The 22,815-nt window shown below is 40.9% G+C and overlaps 1 protein-coding gene across 1 annotated transcript in view; it reads left to right on the top strand.

Annotated features, from left to right (window-relative positions):
* The window catches only part of UNC13C (unc-13 homolog C), a 435,134-nt gene that overhangs the window by 169,326 nt on the left and 242,993 nt on the right, over window positions 1-22,815 (top strand). The window contains exons 9-11 of the mRNA XM_075897272.2: window positions 14,577-14,746; window positions 19,914-20,029; window positions 22,054-22,217. Coding sequence (XP_075753387.2) covers window positions 14,577-14,746; window positions 19,914-20,029; window positions 22,054-22,217 — 450 coding nt within the window. The remainder of the gene's footprint in view (window positions 1-14,576; window positions 14,747-19,913; window positions 20,030-22,053; window positions 22,218-22,815) is intronic.

Here is a 22,815-nt window from a genome sequence, read left to right as displayed (position 1 = left end):
TGGTTTGTTTGAGGAATGAACACGGGAGTGGGACTCGAGTTCTAATCACAGCTCAGATACTGATGGCTGAATAGATAAATACTTCTTACACAACTCATATGAGTTCTGTAAGGATTAATTCATTAATGTTTCTGTAAAGCTTTTGGAAGCTAAGCACTATGAAGCTTAAATGCAAAGATGTATTGTTTATTCTTTTAAAAAACAACACATTTTCAGTTCCTTGAATGTCTGTGATTTTGAATGACTTCTGTTTGGCCTAGCACTAGAAGCTTAGCTACTACAGAAAATATGCTTTTGAGGAAGAAGAGTCTTGAAAAACTGATACTGTAATTAAAATTCACTATTACAGCTGCTGTGTTCAACCTAGTCCAATTCAGTCCCTTGACCTTGAACTCCAAGGGTGCTGCCAGAGAAATACTTGATCTCATAACTTACCCAAACGTCAAAATGTCATCCATTCTTCCACTGCTGGAGAAGATAAATGGATCTCAGTTTAATTACTTGACAGGATGCACAGAATTTAAAGAGAGGAAAAATAGATGGCCCCAATATAAAGAACTGAATGTGCCAACTTTGGAAGAAGAGCTTTTTCTACTAGAAATCTTGTCTAGAATGCTACTGTGTAAAATAAGTGCTGGAAGATTTTGAGAGCTAGATTCATTTTTGGAATATTATCATATCCAGAATTATCTATAACCAGAGATTGCTTCTCAATGCCCCGGGTGCAGATGAAAAAGACATTCCTGTATCAATCAAGATAGCATTCAATTCAGTGTAATTAGCAGTAATAAATAAGCTTTCAGACTTCCAGAGATCATTGCCATCCATATGAGCTCTTTGAGTTCAACTGCACATTCTTTTAAAAAATAGCAGTCTTTTTTTCTGTTTATAATCTCTGCTTTGCAGGTATGGGGGAAGAAAGTGAATACTTAGAAAAATCTTTTACTCAGGAAGGCATTCAAATTTTCATTTTTATTTCTGCCAAACTGAGGATGCATGAATAATGAAAATACATATATTTAGGACTGTGGGAGCCGTCTACTGACAAAGAATCAATAGTGAAACTCCAAAAGAAGCACTGATAATAACTCAACAGACTTTCAGATTTGGTTTAAGATAGCTTTACAGTTTGTGTCTGCAGCTTTGAATCTTGCTTCTTAATATCTTCCTACCATCAGGTCTCTTCTAAAATATGCCCCACTAATATAATTCATAAATATGCTATTATTTTATCTTTTCAGTGCAAGAGCCTCACTGGATGAACTGAGTTAGCTTGGGATTCATTATATGGTTAAACTGACAGTTCTTTCTACTGACTCTTAGAAAGCTGAAGAGAACTGGCATCATAGGGCTAAATATTCCATTTTGTCTTATACAGTTGTTTCTGTGTTGTTTTATCATTCTATACACCTTTAAAGTGAATAACTATTTTTATACCTAATTGGATAAGATGTTGTATTCTTATTAATCCTCTAGGATTAATAAATGTATCTGTCTTGTGATGACACTGTGGCTCTAATATACAGGATTGGTTAGTGGGGAGGAATCTTAAAAAGATTAATGATGTTAGAAGAACATTTTAAATATATTTTTTTCCTAACAGAGGCTGTTTTTGGTGCCACATTGACTACTAGAACAGTATTAACAATATGGGCTCTGAGCTGCTAGGTCCATTTTCTTATTCGTACCAGCAAAGAAAAGCATGTATGGTACACTTACTCTGGACTTCTCTTGCCTGGTGTCAGAAATATGGCAGAAGTTAACAGAACTTTCAAGCCACACCCACAGAGTCATCATAGAAACATACTCCTCTGTCTCCAGAGCCATCACCTTATCTGTCCACTTCCTAGCCTGTTCAGTATCTGTATAATACAACTAACGGAGACTGTGAAATAGAATGAACTGAAATCATAGTGGATATCTGTGATCTAGTTCTTGGGAAGGGGGAATCACTCTTAACTATTATATGCTACTTCTTTTTATCTCTGTCCTAGTACTTAATCATCATCAAAGCAGATATAGAATTAGAATTCACCTGAATTTTATATTTTTCATTGTTTCAGAATAACAGCATTTTGATGAAGCATTTATTTCAAAAGTTAAATATTACATCCACAGAATATTTGTTTTGTAAAAATAAGGCATCTTGGTTAAAGCAAATGACAGCATAATCTGAGTTCTGCTACAGAATTTGGGGTAAAGAAAGTGTTGGGTGCGATCCAAAGCCATCAATGAAAAGACTTTCTTGACTTCAGTGTACTTTAGATGAGAACCATTATCTGAGAAGGGACGGACAAAATCAATACTGTATTGGGCTGATTTGGAGTTTAGCATTCTTAAACTAAAAGAGATACTGTGGGGGTTCGTGCTGCTCCCCCTCCTTTTCTTCCCCTTTTTGTCCCCAGTCCCAGTCCCCTTTCTCCGTGTCGGTGTGCTTACAGCCACGGAAGTGCAGGGAGGGGGGTCCGGGCCCACCCTCTCTCCCGGACCCCAGCCCAGGGCCCTAAGGACAGGATCTCAAGGACCTGTCCCACCGGAGGGGTAAAGACCCTAAACCCACCGGTGCACCGGCTCCTTGCCCTGCCCTGGGCTACTTCCAACCCGCCTTCGTCTGTCTTGGATTCTCCTAAGCTCCCCTCCTCTCCGCTCTTGCTCCTCCCTGTCCTCCTCCTTCCCACCCTGGCTCCTCCGTCGCGCCATTTAAACCTCCCGCGGACGCGCCGGGGACGTCTGACATCACTGGCGTCGACCAGCGCCAACTCCTGCGGTCCCGCCCCCCCCCCTCGCCACCCGCCGGCCGTTTCCTTGCGGCTCCATCTGTTCCGCCGCTCAGCTGAGCCGCCGCCGCGCTACACTGCGCGCACGCTGTTAACGAGCCCTGTGCTGCCCCCATTAGCGACAGGGCAATTGCGGGGTCAGTGCGGGGTGGGCCTGCTTCCCTGGGGTATGCGGGTCCCGCCCTGTCACAGATACACAAATTAAGACAGAGAGGCAAGGGAAAAGACATTGAAGACAGTGATAGGCTATGTAGGCTCTCAAAGTTGTGGTTGTCCCCAGAAATTGCAATTAACAGAAGCCATTCTATAAACATCAGAAATAGATTCAGCCAGTGCTTCTAATTGTACTACCTCTTTTTCTGAAATATTAAAGTATTTTCAAATCTCAGCTAAATGGCACTAAATTATTAATTGACATTTAATAAGTAAAGCTTCAGATATAATCTCACTGAATATGATTTTAAATAGTTGAAAATGGGTTCTGATTATGTTTTTTTAATTAATCCTATGACTGCTTCATAATTAAAAAGCAATCAAATTGGCACTGAGGACTCTGTTTTGCATTCCTGTATGCACAAAAAATACAGAACTAGTACCTGACAAACAAATCTATCTTTCATGGTTCAGATAATGTTTATTGCTTAGTTAGAGAGTATAAAAGCAACATTTTTTTGCTTTTTTAAATGATTAATTCCTGTAAGGAGTGATTAAAAATACATATGACAGAAAAAAAACCTATGCAAAACTATAAGGAGTATTTTTATAGGTAAGTTTAGTATCCCTTGAAATAGGTATGTACAGAAATCTGAACTTAAAGCTGGCATGGAGCAGGATAATTTAAAATATCTGTATACCAACACATGATGAATGACAAAATGCAGAGAGTAGGCCATTTACATTTTAATTTTGATGTATATCTGCATGTATATACGTATTTGGAGTAATATTGGGCTGGGCTCACAGCACTTCAGGTTTGCTTTGGAAGCTGCAGAATCTCAGATTTTATTTTGAAACAGCTAGGTCTCTACTCTTTATAGTTGTGGAGATAACTATGAAAAATGAACCCAAGCGTCAATCATTACAATGTTGTTTTTCTGAGACTGTCTCATCTGAAACAATAGTGCTAAGAGGTGAAGATGATCTCTTAAGAGATGATGCATCTTAAGAGGTGTAAACACTTTAAAATGAGCATTTAAACATCAGCTTTGTTACTATTTCACTGCTGATCGGTGAACACAAGCAGGAAAGGGGATTTTAGGAAAATCTGCACAATCGACTCTGTGAATATGACATTAATGATGTTTTCCAGACCAGCTAGATGCTATGTCATCCCTAGCCCTGTCACCTGGGATGCTCTGCAATGTCTGACTCTCTAGCTCCCAGCCTGGATCACTCACAAACAGCCACCAGCATTCATGTGCCCTGAGTGTTGGTGTGTAACTGCAGAACTGCCAGCCACACTCTGGTCACACTCAGATGCTCACCAGCCGTGGTTACCACTACCGAGCAACTCCAGCACACTCCCAGTCCTGGATTTCCCCCCCAAAAATGCATCATCGGTGCCGTTTCACTGATCTTGTGGACTGTCCAGATATATCAGGCCCATTGTCCCTCAAAGTGAATGGTGCATAACAACTTGCCACCTTAAATGGAGTTACCCAGATAATTTAACTTAAACACACTAGACTGGATTTTACAATAAAACATATTTATTAACAAAAGAAGATGGGAAGTTAAGTGTGTACAAGAAATGGGCATAAATGTGGTATATAAGAAAAATAAAAGAAAAATGCTTTATACCGCCTAACTTAATTAACTACACTTGATTTAAACTAAAGTCTTTATCACATCCTTTCACCAATATTACTGACCAAAATCTTCAGGTCTGGAACCTTCCCCCAAAGTCCACCGACTGTTTCTGTTGTTTTTTTAGGTGCAAATAGGGAGATATACAGGGAGTGAGAGTGAGATAACCTGAGGTGTTTTTGCTCTTCACTTTTATAGTTCAGTCACCCTTTGAAATGCATTTTCTTGAGAGGGATCCCCAGCTGAGAACTAGGAGATGTGCAAGTCTGGTGGGGGGAAATTTGCAAAGCTGTTTGGCAAGAGGCAGATCTGTTTGTTTCTGAACCCTTTTCTGATCAAATAAAAGCCATTTGATAGGTGATGTCCCATCAGCTTTGATGATGCCTTGCCAGGCACAAACTTATCCTTTGTCTTTGAGGAAAAGGTTTACCTACTCCCCAGACTATATGGGAAACACACTTCAGTCATGCTTTCAGCTTATGTTCATATAGTGTTGTTACATACATTTCACCATGATATTATTGACCAATGAGTTACTTGTTTTCAAATGATACCTTACAAGGCATATTTGTACAAAGATTATTAAAATAGTGCATGAGGTGTGAATACAGGGGCACATTCCATCACAGAGAGACATCACAACAGAAGGGTTTCTGAAAGCCACTGACATGGGGACATTTCCAAGGACCCCAGAAGAACCCTGGTAGACATGCAAGCCCTAGCAAGAGGAAGCTTAAGTCTGAGCAGTCCAGTGGAACTCTGGAGGTTATTCAGGAGCAACAGAGTATGCATGCACAGTCTGAATGTCTGTGCAACCTGCTGTGTGCCACGTCCCATTCGGAAATCTTAGGGTATGTCTACACCACAGAGTTATTTCGAAATATCTTATTTCAAAATAGTTATTTCAAAATAGCTTATTTCGAAATAACGCTTTTACACACAAAATGCATTTTGAAATAGCATTTTGCTATTTCAAAATAGCGCATCCACACTGAGTGGACTCTGAACCTCATTTAAGGCCGGCCGGAACCAGTTCCAGCAGGGCACCAGGTCAGGACTTACTATGTGGGGCTGCTGCCTGAGGCTATCTGAGGTCTGTGCTTAAAGGCGCCCTTCTTCCCCCTCAGACAGCCAGTTCTCAGGTTTCCCTGCTTGCTTGTCTACCTCGATGAGGGACAGCAAAGCATTTTGTCTCTGTGTGCTCTGGTTGCCCTCACTCAGGACACCACAGCACTCGGCAACATGGAGCCAGCGTTGCCCCTGGGCACCCTGGTGTTTCTCTTGGATGCATTGCTGCGAGCCTGGCTGCACTTTCTGCAGGCTGCCATCTGGGAGGTCCATCAGGGGGCTGTCAGTATCCAGGAGGCTCTGTGGGAGAGCTTCCACCCTGAGGAGCACTAAGAACCTCCCTGGTCTGCCCCACTAGGGGCTTGTGCTTCATTCCTCCCTTACATCCTTTCACTTACCCATCCCTAACCCCACTTCCTCATGTCAAATAAAATACATGTATTTTAATGAACACAAACTCTCTTTATTTAACAAAACTAGAGGGGGAGGGAATGAAACTCTGGTGAGACTAGGGAAAAGAGGTGGGAGAAGAGAGGTGGGAGAGGGGAGAGGGAAGGGGGAAGCAAGGAGAAGAAGGGGGAGGGGAAGCTCAGGGTTGAGGGTCTCACTGGACCAACTTGATTTTCATGCAAACCTGCTCCTGGGTTCACATGTGGCCTTTGGTGGCCAGGCTGGCAGCTATTCTGCCATAGACGGCTGCATTCCTCCATCTAGTGCAGAGATCATGGACATTGGGGGCATCCCCTCCAAACCTGAATATGGTCCATGATGTCACCCTGGACCAGAAAAGCACCTGTCTTCTCCGGGCCCTGTCAGGATCCTGGGATCTGGCAGACTGCTCCTGGGGAGTGGTGGAGGGCTGGCTGCCAGTGGCTTGCTGGCTCATGTTTTGGGGCCACTCGGTCAGGGACAGTGACTGCTGGATTTGGGCTGGCAGGCTTGGAGCTGGCACAGGCACTGTGGCCAGAGTCTACCCCTTTAAGGGCTCCGGGGAGGGGAAAGGGAGAGAAGTGTTTTTGGTTAAGGCTGGAGTGGCCACCAGGGCACCCTGGGAAGGCTGGAGGCCTCCTATTTCGAAATAAGTGTCTACACAGCACTTATTTCAAAATAGCTATTTCGAATTTGGCATTATTCCTCATAGACTAAGCACTCTGGGTATGTCTACACTACCCCGCTAGTTCAAACTAGCGGGGTAATGTATGCATACCGAACTTGCTAATGAAGCCCGGGATTTGAATTTCCCGGGCTTCATTAGCATAAAGCCGGCGCCGCCATTTTTAAAAGCCAGCTAGTGTGTAGCCGCGCGGCACGGGCTAGATAGTTCGAACTACGTAGCCATTCCGAACTATCTGTACTCCTCGTGGAACGGAATGGCTACGTAGTTCGAACTATCTAGCCAATGCCGCGTGTAGCCGCGCGGCACGGGGTTCGCACTAGCCGGCTTTTAAAAATGGCGGCGCCGGCTTTATGCTAATGAAGCCCAGGAAATTCAAATCCCGGGCTTCATTAGCAAGTTCGGTATGCATACATTACCCCACTAGTTCGAACTAGCGGGGTAGTGTAGACATACCCTCTGTTATTTCAAATTTATTTCAAACTAGCTGTTTGGCTGTGTAGACTCTATGAAAGTTATTTCAAAATAAGGGCTGTTATTTTGAAAAAACTTTGCTATATAGACATACCCTTATTTAGCACCTCAAGTTGGCAGGGTTTGATTGGTGGCTTGATTTCGAAATGGTATCACTTTTTGTCACCATCCAATTCAACTCCTGCTTCTTGTCTTTCAAATACAGTAGGCTGAAATGCAATTTGATACAGACTGGATTGAATCCCCACAGCATAGTGTCTTTTCACACATATGTCTGGAATCATTCAGGAATATAACAAGGTTTGCAGCTTCACCCTTTTGCTTAGTGGTTGAGGGATAAAGACTTAGCTTGTTTCCCAGGTACTCGGGTATTTTTCTCAGCAGATTGTTACAAATTGATAAACTATCATACCTATTTTATCTATTATAAGCCACCTATATCTGTATTACCTAAGGCTCAGAGTCTCTGCTTTGGCCAAATTGTGTTCAGATCAAGTGGAAGGACAAAGATAACTCTGAGAAGCCTTTATGAGATTGTTAGGCATCAGTCTGGATGCCTGTGTTTAAGATAATATCCTGTCATTTTCTCTATTTGACATTGTTTGACAACTGTCCACATGGCCTTTATGGCAGCTAGGAGTTAGCTGTGTACATGAGCTCTCCCTCCTCCCCCACACACAACTTCTTCCCTTAAGCCACTAAGAGGAGGATGGCATAGGAGCTATTAAAGAGCTCTGTGTCATCAGAAGTTTCTTTTATGCAAGGGGTATCCATACTTGACCAGTTCAGCAAAAATAAAGGAGTAGCACAAAGTAGCCTTAAATCCCCAAATTGAGAGGAGCTGGAGAGCAAAGTACTATAGGTTGAATCTCTCTGGTCTGGCACTCTCTGTTCTGGCACTTTCAAATCTGTGATCTGGCATGATTTTACTTAGCCAATGTCCACTTATCAGGGATGTGGCCAAGTTTCCTGTGGTCCCATAAATTTGTATACAGTTACTAGTCCTGGCTCTTAGTGTTCTGTTCTGTTATTTAGCTCTAATTTACCCTTCAATTTCTATCAAGAGCCCAGCATACAGTGGAAGTGTTGGTAATGCTGCTAGACAATATTGACCTCCTGTGGTTTGGCAAATTCTCTGGTTTACCCCCAATCAAGTCCCAAGGGTACTGGACTCAAGAGATTCAACCTGTATTTCATAATCATCTAGTCCATCCTTTGTCTGGCAGCTTCCCACATTTCTACAGATTGCATAGCTCTTTTAATTGGTGTTGGGACTGTGAAGTCTCTGTCCCCCAGGTCGTCTTCTCAACAGAAAACTTAATGCCCTTTTGTAACTAACACAAATTCACACTAAATGTATTGCGAAAGCATCATTACAGTGTTTCATGCAAAAGGTTGAATCCCCCAGAGCTTAGGTTCTTGTAGCTTTTGAGTTTAATCATTGTTATATGTGAGGAATAACATTAATTTGCTCATGATTTCATTACATTTGTATTTAAATTAAATGAATAAACCACAAGAAAAGTTTTTGTGGTTTCCAAAGCAGCTGTGGCAATTTGCATAAGTGGAAGTTGGCTGGTAAAGATGTTACCAAGTCTCTGAGGATTGGAAATTTAACAGAAAATTTAAATATCAGTCTCAATCACAAGCTGTAGACTCGCCCCATCCCGAACCTCTATTAATCTATTGACTAGTGCCTGCATTTTTACAAGCATAAAGTATAGTTCATGTGAAATATCAAGAAAATGTAGATGTTGCACAAAATTGATTTCCTTTTAGCAATATAAAACTGATGCTTTAAAGTATAAGTTCCAAAATAAGAAATTCCTCTGACAATAAGAGTGTTCTTCTGAAAGATCATTAGAAAACTACGTTTCTATGTTTAAACTACTGATCTGTTCAACACAGATAGATAAATTAGTTTCTGTACAACAGCATATAATTGCATTCTCAGTAAAATTTGATTATAGTTTGAACCTCTCTAGTCCTACACCCTTGGAACCTGACTGGTACCAAACCAGAGAATTTGCCAAACCACAGGAAATCAATATTGTCTAGCAGCATTACCAATACTTCCACAGCTTACTGAGCTCTTAGAAGACACTTAGGCATAAATTAGACCTAAATAACAGCACAGAACACAGAGAGCAATATCTGGTGTATGTAAACAAATGTTATGGGACTGTGGGGAAACTTGGCTACACCCATAAGACGGGACATCCAGCTAACTATCATGCTAGACCATGGATGTTGCTGTACCAGAGTGTGCTGGACTAGAGAGAGAACCTTTTCTTTGTCCAGTCTGTTGGTTTACTTACCAGGGTCTTTAAATTAATGATAAACAGAATTTCTCATTATACAAGGTTATTTTCAGATTTAAAAGAGAAACAAGGTGGGGAGTTAATATCATTTATTGGAATTGTGGAGGGAGAAATTTTTGTGCTTACACAGAGTTCTTCTGCAGGTCTGGGAAATGTACTCATAGTGTCAACTAAATACAAAGTGGAACAGATTGTTTAGCATGAGAAGTTAACACATTTCAAGGGATCATTCAAGGTGAAGCGGATAGTTTACACTTTCTAGTCACAAGAAGGAATTTGAAAAGCTTGGATTGGGTGTTAGTGGGTTATAGATTATTGTAATGAACCACAAATCCAGTGTGTCTATTCAGTCCATTTATTTAGCCTCAAGCAAAATTATGAATTTAAGCTTCCAGGCTCATCTTTTGAAGGCATTGTGCAGGTCCCCTTGAGAACTGAGAGGTCAGATGTGATGGCTGATTTTTGAAAAGTGTACGCTTAGGTGTGATATGGCGTTTTTATCATTTTTCTGTGTGAGTTCATTCAACGGCTTCTACTTGTCTCATTTCACCCATACAGTTGTTATTGAGGGATGTAGAGCACTGCATGTGGTATGCCACACATCGTGGTAGGCAAGTCTAGGATCTTTAAATCCTGACAAGTGGGTGTAGGAGGAGTAGAGGTGATGGTCATCTTAGCAATAGAGGTATGTCCACAGATATTGCACTGTCTGTTGCTGCTTTGGGTTTGTGTGGCCTGGTCTGTGAGCAACTTGCTTCTGATGATGAGCATGGAGACATTGGAGAGTTGTTTGAAAAGAGCATGTTGATATACAACATAAGGAAATACAGTAGAGTTGAGACAGGGTAGGTTACATTACATTTACATAACTATTATGTAAGTACATTGATTACTCGTATAATAGTATGTAATCCAAAGCTGCACTGTGACCTCTCAGAAAAGGGGTGATGTGAGCATTAGGTATTCATAAAAAAAAATCCATACCGGGTGAGAACAAAGGTCCCTTTAGCCCAGTATCCTATCTTCCATCAGTGACCAATGCCAGGTGCCCAGAAGGAATTAACAGAACAGCTAATCATCAAATGATGCATCTTTCATGTCTGTAAATCGTTTTGTAAGCGTGAGATTGCAGCTGAGTACTCCTACTCCATGACACAAACTTTCATGTAGCATTTAGTATCAGAATGTACTGTAACCTTTTTGGGTTTGGGATGTAACTGTTCCGAGAATCTTTGTGCTCTAAATAGCTATTCACATCTTAGCCGCCTCTCAGTATACTCTGCCCCACATTCATCTTTTCTTACTAGTGAGTGGCTGTAGGAAAATGTTTTTGCAAGGGACCAATTTTATCCTCAGAGTCGGGATAGGCTGGGCACTGAGCAGGAAAGTAAGGTAGGCATGGCAGGGGAGTATCCTCCTGTCATTCCCCCTCCTCCGCACACACACACACACACTCAGACTCAGTCTCATATGTAGGTTATAGCACTCCAGGGAGTATAGTGCCAGATGCGGTCTGTGGCATAGGAAGGTCAAGAAGATTCATGCAGTGGCATAGCCTCCATAATCTCAGTGGTATGTCTCCCCATAATCTTACTGCCTTGTAGGGCTCCCCATAGAGCTGTACACCTACTATTCCGCCGCCTGGGCTCCTGTCCCTCCTTCCGTTGCAGAACCACACTGATTTTAGGAACTCCTGAGCATATGGAGCAGGGGCTGGATCTGGGGCTAAGGGCTCATACAGGGTGATGAGGCTGGTATAAATGCTGCAGTTCACAGTTGTCTAGGGGGTCAGCAAGAGAATTCCAGGTGATCCACGGGCCTTGCTGATCAACTCCTCCCTCTCAGCATCTCTTCCTCTCAGGCTAAAGCAGTCTCCCTCTCTGCCCTGGTTCCGCCTGGCTCCCAGAAGCAACTACCAGGTCCCTGTGGTCCCTAGGCACACAGTCTGCCCCCACCTGAGTGCCACCTCTGCAGTGCCTATTATCCAGAAACAGCAACTAATGGGAGCTGTGGGGGTTGCACTTTCAGGCATAAATGCAGTGAGCAAAGGTGTGACCTAGGGGTCACAGGGACCTGGAGGTCATTTACTGGGAACTGTAGTAAGTACCACTGGGACCCCACATTCCACACCCCAACCCTAGCCCAGAGTCCCCTTCCCACACTCATACTTCCTGCTGCGCTCCCCTTTAATACTCCAGCACCATGGTCCTACCCCAGAGCCCCCCAGATGGAGCTCTACCCCCCCCCACTCCAAACCCCAACCTCCTGCTAGATCCCATACTCCACATCTCTCAACACTCCAATCCCCTGGGGCAGAGAAAAGTTTGAGCACCACAGGGGTAGACAATAATATGTCTCACCACAACTCACTAAACTCAGATCCAGAAGAGAGAAAAAGACGCATTTCATGGAGTCAGGAAATTTTTTCTGATAAGTTTAGTTCCAAATCATTGAAAAAGACTCATGGGATAACATTCCAGGAACACATTTAGAATGAGTGCCTCCACCTGATTCTGCCTTTACTAGGGGGTGCACATTGATAGGTTGTAGTTTAATCCATATTTAACTTCTAATGAGAATTGTGTTTTGGTTCCTCCTAAATCTTGAGACGTTATTAGCCTTCTAGAACAAAGAAATGCAGTAGACAAAACATTAGTCCCAAAAATGGTGGCTTACACTGTGACTAATAAACAGAGGGCCAATCCTGGTGTTCTACCAAAATTGCATCCAGTATGCAGATCAGAGTTGCCCTCCCCTCAAGCTGAGTTCAAGGCTGGTGTCTCAGCTCCAAGAGCATCCTTGATGCTATTCTTAGCTATGCTAGCAGCAATCAACTCTATGGGAGCAAATATTACACAAGAATTGGTGTCACATTGGACTGTCATGGTCATATTCTCTTTTCTCCAACATGCCACTTTTCCCCTGCTATACCAGAAGCAGCAATGGAGTTATAAGAGCCTTTACACCAGCTCATGCAAACCTCCTGTGGTATTTAATCCATCTCTCTGAACAGCAAACCAAAATATGTATAACTGTAATACAGTAAAACTCCAATAGTCCGGCATCCAATAGTCCGGCACTCCTGATAGTCCGGCATAAAAATGGCAAGAGCCTAGTGAGTGAGCTTCGGCAAAAAATGAGTCACAAGGTAACAGCGGCAGCAGCTGAACTGAGCAAAAAGGGTAAAAAAGGCTTAAAAAACCGAAAACATTACAGTATACTGTATACAGTATGCACAATAAAAAGGGTTAAGAACTCTTTATATACAGTATATAATGTATACAGTATATATATAACCAGTTTATAGTACCTCCTGATATTCCGGCATATATGATAATCCTGCACCACGTAGGTCCCATAGGTTCCGGGTTATCGGAAGTCTACTGTACTTTCCTAATTAATTAACAGGCTCTTGATACCAATTGAAAAATGCAGCGAAGGAAAGACCTTTTAATTGCCATTGCATGCTACCTTGTTATAGGACAGAAAGTTGGAGAATGCTGTAACTCTCACTTTAGTTACCTTACAAGGATCCAGTCCAGCAGAGTCTTACACATACAATCACTTTTTTCACATGAATAGTCATACTAAGGCCAATGTATATTAATGGTTACCCTCAGCATCGAGCTCTATGATTTTAAATTGTACAGTCTAATAAGCTGGATGGCTGCACTCAAGGAACTATATTGGCTTTCTTCAGAAAAAGAGAGCAGATAATCAGATACTGCAAACACCAATCTACAATAAGCTGGTTTTGTTTAGTCATTGACCTAGATTTACCACAAGCTACTGTGTGATTTGAAAAGCACCTCTTATCACCCCAGTTATGATATGCAGCCAACCAGGAAATATTCTTCAGGCTTTTTAGATTCATTCTGAAGACAAATAGACATTTTCGCTACTCAACCACATAGGTCAAGCACCGAAATAGCCACAATGGTTTATCTTTTCTTACCCCAATTAAATTAATCCTTGAATGCAGCTGCAAGAGAAGCAATGATATTTGGGGTATATCAGTCAGATGCAAGCAACTGATTATGCTGGCTTTTGCATGCAGATGTGAGCTGAAATGCTTTGTTAGCCTTATTAATTAAAATGCATTGCTAGGATGGATGATTCACTAAGAGAAACAAAAGGGAGCAGAATCTGGGGAAAATGGGAGGAGGGCTTCAGAATGGGGAAAACTCGAGGAAAACTCTTTAGTCCATATGGGTCAGAACTCCATAATCAGAGAAGAGGAGGAATTCTAAAGCAAGGGTCAATGGGACAAGTGGTCCTGCCTCTCTCCTGTATGCTCTTCTCTGAGTCTGGTGAATATCAGAATGGGAATTAGAATTGCTCCAGGAGGAAAAAGACATGGCAGTAAATTAGGAAGCAGGAAAATAAAAGAATAATTCTTTTTCATCTTTACCATGGCTTTGTTTGAGTTTTAAATCTTTTAACTGTAATGCTTATGAAAATGTTCTCACATAATTTTCCACTTTGTATTTAAATACTGGATTGTATGCTACAAATGCAATGGGGACTTTGTCCATGGTGCTGATCAATATTTTAGAAAACAGTGATTTTAATAATAAAACAATAATAATAATGCATATACTTAAAATGTTTGGCAACTGATCTACCACAGGCATTTTTGTGACACCCAAACAACAGTTAAAATGAAATATAATAAAATGTGTGTCTCATTTACTTATTGACTGGCTCTCAGAGTAATAATTCTTACCACTTAAAATGCTGTATAATGTCAAAGAACATTTTGAAAGGTACCGATGCTTGCTTTCCCCACTTCCTTCTGCTTTATCCACCCTACCATCTGTTGTCTCTTGTTTTATATTGTAAGCTTTTTGGGCAGGGATTGTCTTCATTCTGTATTTCAACAGTACCTAGCACAATGGTCAATGACTGGAGTTCCTGGGGACTACAAAAATACAACTAATAAGTAACAATAAACAGTAATTCTCAAGTCTGGGAAAATGTAGTATAGTCTTCTCTTTGTTATGTGTTGTTTTACAGTGAATGCCATAACTCTACAGACAGAATAAAAGTGAGAGTCTGGGATGAAGATGATGACATTAAATCTAGAGTAAAGCAACATTTCAAAAAGGAATCAGATGACTTTCTGGGACAAACAATCATTGAAGTGAGAACACTAAGCGGAGAAATGGATGTATGGTACAACTTAGGTATTAACCATTTTATATTACTTCTTCTCAAATTAGTTAAGCCTAACTCTCAACATGTATAATGGTGTCAACTTTGTAATGCATATTTGTTGTATGAGAATAACACTCCCATTAATATATAAAATTATACTCAGTTTTGGATTCCAGGTTTAAAGGGGTGGAAGTAGAGCTCACTTTTAAGTCAAATTTTAGATAAATAATTGTCCAGGTATGCCAAAAGAAGAACAGAAAACACTTGGCATGGTTTTAATCAGGTTCCAATTGCATTATTAGATGACTGGGACTAGTTGGCAGATAAAAGTTCTATGATACAACTTGTGCAGGTAACTCCACAGTGCAGGTAATTCCATGTTCATTCAATATCTACCTCTGGGCTTCCGCTAGCCTCCATATTAATATATAAAATTACATACTCATTTTGGATTCCAGGTTCAGATCAAGGTGGAATTAGATCTCACTTTTGAGTCACTTAAGAGAAATAAAACATTGTATAAAGATTAATTAGCCAGCCAATTAAAACAATTCCTACTCCAAATGACATATTTGTTTTATTTAATTCAAAATGAGATTATTTCAGAGGATCTGGTGGATAATTTTGCTACAGCTTTCAGGACAGTGTAAATAAACACCTCATATCATTTCATTCACACCTCATTGGATAGTAAATGAATCTTCAAAGATCCACAGAAAACTATATATAAGCATTTGCCTACTGACTATCAAGTAATAACCACGTTATCTTTTAACATAAGCATATGTAGAGCCCTAGACCTCATTCTCCTTTGACATTTCACTTGTGCTATTCTATTATCATTGGACTCTCTTCTAATTTATTCCCATTTAACAGAAATGAGGCCTCTGATTACATACAATGTGCCAATTTGTATTTGTTCAAGTAATAAATCTTTGTGTTTAGAAACAGATTTTAGCTTACTTAAAGATAATCATGCAATATAGCTTTTTTTCCCTGGAAGCACGTTTGTGTGCTCTAGATGTCCTGTAGCTCAAGTCCTACCTTCCTCTATTTGTTTTGTAAATATTGTTATGTTTCTATTTATCTAGATTGTCTGCTCAGTGAAGGTAAATTATGTAACAAGGAATTTGCTAAAGTCGGAATATGGGTTTTCTGGACAAAAAATCTTTATCACACAATGTAATACCTTTATTTCTCCAATGTTCTACTTACCATTTTTTAAGCTATTAAAATATATGGACATGTAAAGAAAATTGTTTGATTCTTTGCATCAAATTAAACATTTTTTTTTAACTATGTGCTATTTTATATTTGTACACAGAGTAGTTTTTATTAAGATAAGTTCATAATTATCCTGGAAGATTTGCATAATATCTTTCAATGGATGAAATTGATACAATTGTATACATGCAACTGACAAAACTGATGCCTTAAAAATTGTTGCTTAATTTAATGTTGAAAATACATATCCTCATTGTATAGCTGGAGAAAAGAAAGAAAAAGCATAGAATAAAAAGCTTTTACCCATCGTCAGCAGTAAATGTTGTAGGTGGCTCTTGATAATTGTAATATCTAAAAAGGATAGTATATGTCATTCTATATGTCATTTAGGGATTTGGGACAAAAATAGGTCAGGGATGGTACTTGGTCCTGCTGTAAAGGCAGAGGACTGGACTCAATGACCTTTCAAGGTCCCTTCCAGTTCTCCATTCATATCATATCATATATTCTAATGTAATACATATGCTTACAGATCACATGAACTGGGAGAAGGGATACCATTCCCTTCATTCATGATTCATTTCACAGAATTGTACAAAAAATGTATTTAAAGAAACAGCTTAATGCTGGGCTACACTGGGATAAAAAGTGAACTCAAAGAACAGCTGGCACAAGGAGCACTAATAACTAGATAGTCTAATGTAGATGGCTTTGTGCAAAGTTCTCCAGATCTATTCTTTGGTATCATTCATTCCCAGTTGAGGAATCATGCCCATGCACATAATTTGGAGTTCCCCTCAGGGGCGGAGGTCTTTGAGTCTGTTGGTGAAGTTGAGGATGTCCATGAGGAAATAACAACAACAGCAACCAATAATAATAGTAAATAATAATTAATACCTCATTGCTTTTCATAGAATCATAGAATAATAGGACTGGAAGGGACCTCCAGAGGTCATCGAGTCCAGCCCCCCCACCCTCAAGGCAGGACCAAGCTCCATCTACACCATCCCTGACAGATGTCTATCTAACCTGTTCTTAAATATCTCCAGAGAGGGAGATTCCACCACCTCCCTTGGCAATTTATTCCAATATTTGACCACCCTGACAGTTAGGAATTTTTTCCTAATGTCCAATCTAAACCTCCCCTGCTGCACTTTAAGCCCATTACTCGTTGTCCTGTCCTCAGAAACCAAGAGGAACAAATTTTCTCCTTCCTCCTTGTGACACCCTTTTAGATATTTGAAAACCGCTATCATGTCCCCCCTTAATCTTCTTTTTTCCAAACTGAACAAGCCCAGTTCATGAAGCCTGGCTTCATAGGTCATGTTCTCTAGACCTTTAATCATTCTTGTCGCTCTTCTCTGTACCCTTTCCAATTTCTCCACATCTTTCTTGAAATGTGGCGCCCAGAACTGGACACAGTACTCCAGCTGAGGCCTAACTAGTGCAGAGTAGAGCGGCAGAATGACTTCACGAGTTTTGCTTACAACACTCCTGTTGATACAACCTAGAATCATATTTGCTTTTTTTGCAACAGCATCACACTGTTGACTCATATTCAACTTGTGATCCACTATGACCCCTAGATCCCTTTCCGCCATGCTCCTTCCTAGACAGTCGCTTCCCATCTTGTATGTATGGAACTGATTGTTCCTTCCTAAATGGAGCACTTTGCATTTCTCTTTATTAAACCTCATCCTGTTTCCCTCTGACCATTTCTCTAACTTGCTAAGGTCATTTTGAATTATGTCCCTATCCTCCAAAGAAGTCACAACCCCACCCAGTTTGGTATCATCTGCAAACTTAATAAGCGTACTCTCTATCCCAATATCTACATCATTGATGAAGATATTGAACAGTACGGGTCCCAAAACAGACCCTTGCGGAACTCCACTTGTTATCCCTTTCCAGCAGGATTTAGAACCTTTAACAACAACTCTCTGACTACGGTTATCCAGCCAATTATTCACCCATCTTATCGTGGCCCTATCTAAGTTATCTTTGCCTAGTTTATCAATAAGAATATCATGCGAGACCGTATCAAATGCCTTACTAAAGTCTAGGTATATGACATCCACGCTTCTCCCTTATCCACAAGGCTCGTTATCTTATCAAAGAAAGCTATCAGATTAGTTTGGCATGACTTGTTCTTCACAAACCCATGCTGGCTATTCCCTATCACTTTATTACCTTCCAAGTGTTTGCATATGATTTCCTTAATTACCTGCTCCATTATCTTCCCTGGGACAGATGTTAAACTGACCGGTCTGTAGTTTCCTGGGTTGTTCTTATTCCCCTTTTTATAGATGGGCACAATATTTGCCCTTTTCCAGTCTTCTGGAATCTCCCCTCAAAGATCTCAAAGATCATAGCTAAAGGCTCAGATACCTCCTCTATCAGTTCCTTGAGTATCCTGGGATGCATTTCATCAGGACCTGGTGACTTGCTGACATCTAACTTTCCTAAGTGATTTTTAACTTGTTCTTTGTGTATCCTATCTTCTAAACTTACCCTCTCTCTGCTTGTATTCACTACGTTAGGCACACCTCCAGACTTCTCGGTGAAGACCAAAACAAAGAAGTCATTGAGCATCTCCGCCATTTCCAAGTTTCCTGTTACTGCTTCTCCCTCCTCACTAAGCAGTGGGCCTACCCTGTCCTTGGTCTTCCTCTTGCTTTTAAAATAAGTTCTACACAAACTTTTGTACTACAGGCAGTCCCCGACTTACGTGGATCCGACTTACGTCGGATCCGCACTTATGAATGGGGCTTTCTCGCCCCGGAGGTGGCGGATTGCTACCTGCGAGCTCCGGGGCGAGAAAGCCCCGTTCGTAAGATGCTCCGGTGCCCCTGGTCTGCTGGAGACAGTCTCCAGCAGACCAGGGGCACCGGGTGGGTTCCCGCGCTGCGGCTGCGGCTTCAGTCCGGGTGCCTGTGGTCTGCTGGGGACCGTCCCCAGCAGACCACAGGCACCAGGACTGAAGGTGCAGCCGCGGCGGGGTCCCACGCCTCTGAGGCTTTGCCAGAGCAAAGCCTCAGAGGCGTGGCACCCCGCTGCCGCTGCGGCTCTGCTCCCCATGTCCCTGGTCTGCTAGGGGGGGCGCAGCTAGTGTGCCCCCCCCAGCAGACCAGGCTTTTGTTTTGGACCCTGGGGCAGAGCAGCTGGGGCACTGCCGATTGGTCCTGCAGCGCCGCTCTGGGCACTACTGGACCAACCCGGCAGCACCCCAGCTGCTCTGCCCCAGGTCCTGATTTAGCCGCTGCTGGTCAGTTTCAGCAGCGGCTGAATCAGGACGCCTGGGGCAGAGCAGATGGGGTGCTGCTGGGTTGGTCCAGTAGCACTGAGGAGCAGCGCTACTGGAGCAACCCAGCAGCACCCCAGCTGCTCTGCCCCAGGCGTCCCCAAGTCAGCTTCTGCTGAAACTGACCAGCGCTGACTACAGGAAGCCCGAGACAGAGTTGCTCTGCCCCGGGCTTCCTGGAATCAGCTGCTGATCAGTTTCAGCAGCAGCTGACTTGGGGACGCCTGGGGTTCTTAAGTTGATTCTGTATGTAAGTCAGAACTGGCGGTCAGTTTCAGCAGCGGCTGAATCTGGACGCCAGTTCCGACTTACATACAGATTCAACTTAAGAACAAACCTACAGTCCCTATCTTGTACGTAACCCGGGGACTGCCTGTATTTTGTGTTTGTTTGGATGGCAAGGTATGGGAGATTTGTTATTTCACAGTAAGATATTCTGCTTCATAAGTTGGACCATATGGAAGCTCAGGTTTGCAAATATATCAAGAATGACATTACATTTGAAATTCCTAACTATGAAAATCAATATATGTTCTGCTCAACAGCTGGACTTCTGTAGCTCAGAAAACATCGTTTGGATCAAAACAAATTTTAGTGCTGCAGTGGTGTTTCTCTATTTTGACAAAAATGTATTCTTAGTAATAATTAACAATTATTTTTCTTTTCATCAGAAAAACGAACAGATAAATCTGCTGTCTCTGGTGCCATTAGGTTAAAAATCAATGTTGAAATAAAAGGAGAGGAGAAAGTTGCTCCATATCATGTGCAATACACATGTTTACATGAGGTATGTTGATGATATTTGTTCATTTACAAGATCATTTTTCTAAATAGAAATTAGATAAGTGGAGAATATAAGGCTATGAAGACTAGACCACTGATACATTTAGTTTCATTGCAATAGGTTTTTCAGTTCAAACCTTGGCATAAGCATCAGTGGTTGAATCTGATGACCAGATTCAAAGCCATTGTGTCCCAGGAGGAAAGACTGCTTGCTGATGCTACTACATCAGCAGATTGGTCTTGCCAAATGGTTAGAAAAGCAGAAAGAAGTGAAATGGGCATGTGACTTCCTAAGCTTTGCTTCTGCAGTTCTCCACCCTCAACATTTTAAATGACTCGTGCTTGTTAATGTCATTGGGAATTCTAGGATTGAATTTATTTATTTTAACATTATTTTTTTTAAAAAACCCTTCAGAATACATATGCTCTCATATCACCCATGGGAGACATGAAATTAGAATAATAGGCACACAGGTCACTGAGGTCCATAGGGAACAGTATTTACCCTGCTGGGAACTGATTGGGAATGCTGTGGCCCATCCACACTCTAAAGACATAAAAAGTTAAGCACTGGGTACTTAGAGCCCACTCTATTAGCCTCATTTAGCATGGACTTTCTAATTGACAATATTTTCCCCATTTTTTCCTTCTCTTTCCCTCCCCATCCTCTCTCTTTTTCTGCTATTTATTTATGCCTTGCCCCCCTTAACTCCATTCATCTGGAGAAGTGAGTTGTGCCCGCGAAAGTTCATAATACCATCTACTTTTGTTGCTACTCTCTAAGGTGCTGTAGAGCTATTTGTTGTTTTTTATATTGAGTATGTTCCAACCTTCAATTCAGGGAAGGATGCCTTACAGTTCACAGCACCACGGGCAAATGAACATTAATATCCCTGCAATAGTTCTGCAATGTCCCAGGAGTTATGATGAAGAGGAACAGTTCCTGAGGATGATGGGAAGAGACAAGTAACACCAAGACTAGGCCACCTATGACATAAATTAAAAAGAAGTTAATCACAAATAAAAGCATCTGCTACCTGAAAGCATCCATGTCACCATTAATTCCTCTTTGCATCAGACTGTCCCACCATTTAATCTTTATCCCCAAAGCAAAAGAAAAATAGATCAACTTTGTATGGCAATATTCTGAAAGGCACATTACTGACATTTTAAAGGGTATCTACAAAATTGACTCGAAGGTAGTTTTGCCTTGGGCACCTGTCTTGATGCAGTGTGGGGCTATTTATGTTGTAAAGACACCAGATCAGTTTCAGTTTGAAATGAATATAATTTCATTGGCATCATTTGTGCAGGATCACTCTCTATGGTGGAATGGGTTAAAGGGAAATGGTTGTATACAGATAAAATGGCGATGATCTCAAAATTGACAGTTGTCTTTTGTCATTAAAAAATATCCAAGAAACCGATTTCAACAATCCATTTCTGGATTTGCTTGTAGCTAAGCAAGGCAATCTGAGATCAAATTATCTGCCTTTGCTTGCCAATTAAGTGCTAGCTCTTGCTGCAAAGGTTGCTATACCTTGAGCTGTCCCTTCGATTTTTGAGTAATTTCTGAGATGTTCTTAACAGATTGCCTATAACTCAGAATTTTTAAATCATGAAACCTTAAATTCATTGGTTAGAAATCCAATTCAGGCTGCTAGACAATTTGGTGAGCATTACAACAAGGCCATGAAAGACAAAAGAGAAAGTTCCTGTACTATTTTGCACAACATTAGAACTGTGTCTGTTGGCAATGGTTAATTGCAATGACCTCATGTCAAGGAGATAGATTAGATTGCTGAATCACTAACCTGACTTGGCAGAGCTCCATTACAAAATATATTTAAAGCTTTAGTTTGTCCTCTTCTATATGATGATTAGTTTGGTGTTAGTAATTGCAGAGGCAAACAAAATTTGAAATTAATTATACACTGATAATATTTTATAATATAGAATATATACTCACATAATGCCACCTAGATCTTGTAATGTCCTATTAATTTGAAAAAAACCTCTTACTTTTAGAACCTATTCCATTACTTGACTGAAGTTAAATCTAATGGTGTTGTAAAAATCCCTGAAGTGAAAGGAGATGAAGCCTGGAAGGTGTACTTTGATGCTGCTGCACAAGAAATTGTAGATGAATTTGCAATGCGTTATGGAATTGAATATATTTATCAAGCTATGACGTAAGTATATCATTTCTATTTTATAAAAAAATCCACTGGAGAGGAGTGAAGAATTCAAAATCTTCATCCTTGTTTCTTCATTTTAAATGCAACCCTGATTTAAAAAAAAAAAAAAGCTGTCACTTAAATCTATTTCTCATATAATACTCAGAGTGAAGCACTTCCCAGTTAGCAGTAGAAATGTGAAAGTGTTTTTTTATTAGCTGTTGTTTATATCTATAGATTATTCTTAACACACCATCATAATCTCAGTGAGCCAGATCTAGAACCCACTGGAGCCAGTAAAAAAAAAGACTATTATTTTCATCATTTGGCTTTGTCTCAGACCAGATTATTTTTGGATGAGTCAATAAATCAGTAGGTGAAATGATACATCAGTCTCTGAGGTAAAGAAAACTTAATGGAGATGTCAGTAATACAATAGTACATTTTCACAAATACACACACTCACAGAAGACATGCTGACCACAACTTCTAAAACTTTTAAGTGATTTTAGTCTGCACTAGATAATTCAAATTGAAATATCCTTTGGTCATTTTAAAACAGGGCCCCTTACTTAAGGAGTGTTGAGTCTGGAGATTAAAGGAGAATAAATAT

The sequence above is a fragment of the Pelodiscus sinensis genome, chromosome 14 (assembly GCF_052426305.1).
Source record: "Pelodiscus sinensis isolate ZL-2025 chromosome 14, ASM5242630v1, whole genome shotgun sequence".
Classification (NCBI taxonomy): domain Eukaryota; kingdom Metazoa; phylum Chordata; order Testudines; family Trionychidae; genus Pelodiscus; species Pelodiscus sinensis.
The sequence above is the reverse complement of the archived record's forward strand: the minus strand, read 5'-3'. Positions and strand labels throughout refer to the sequence as shown.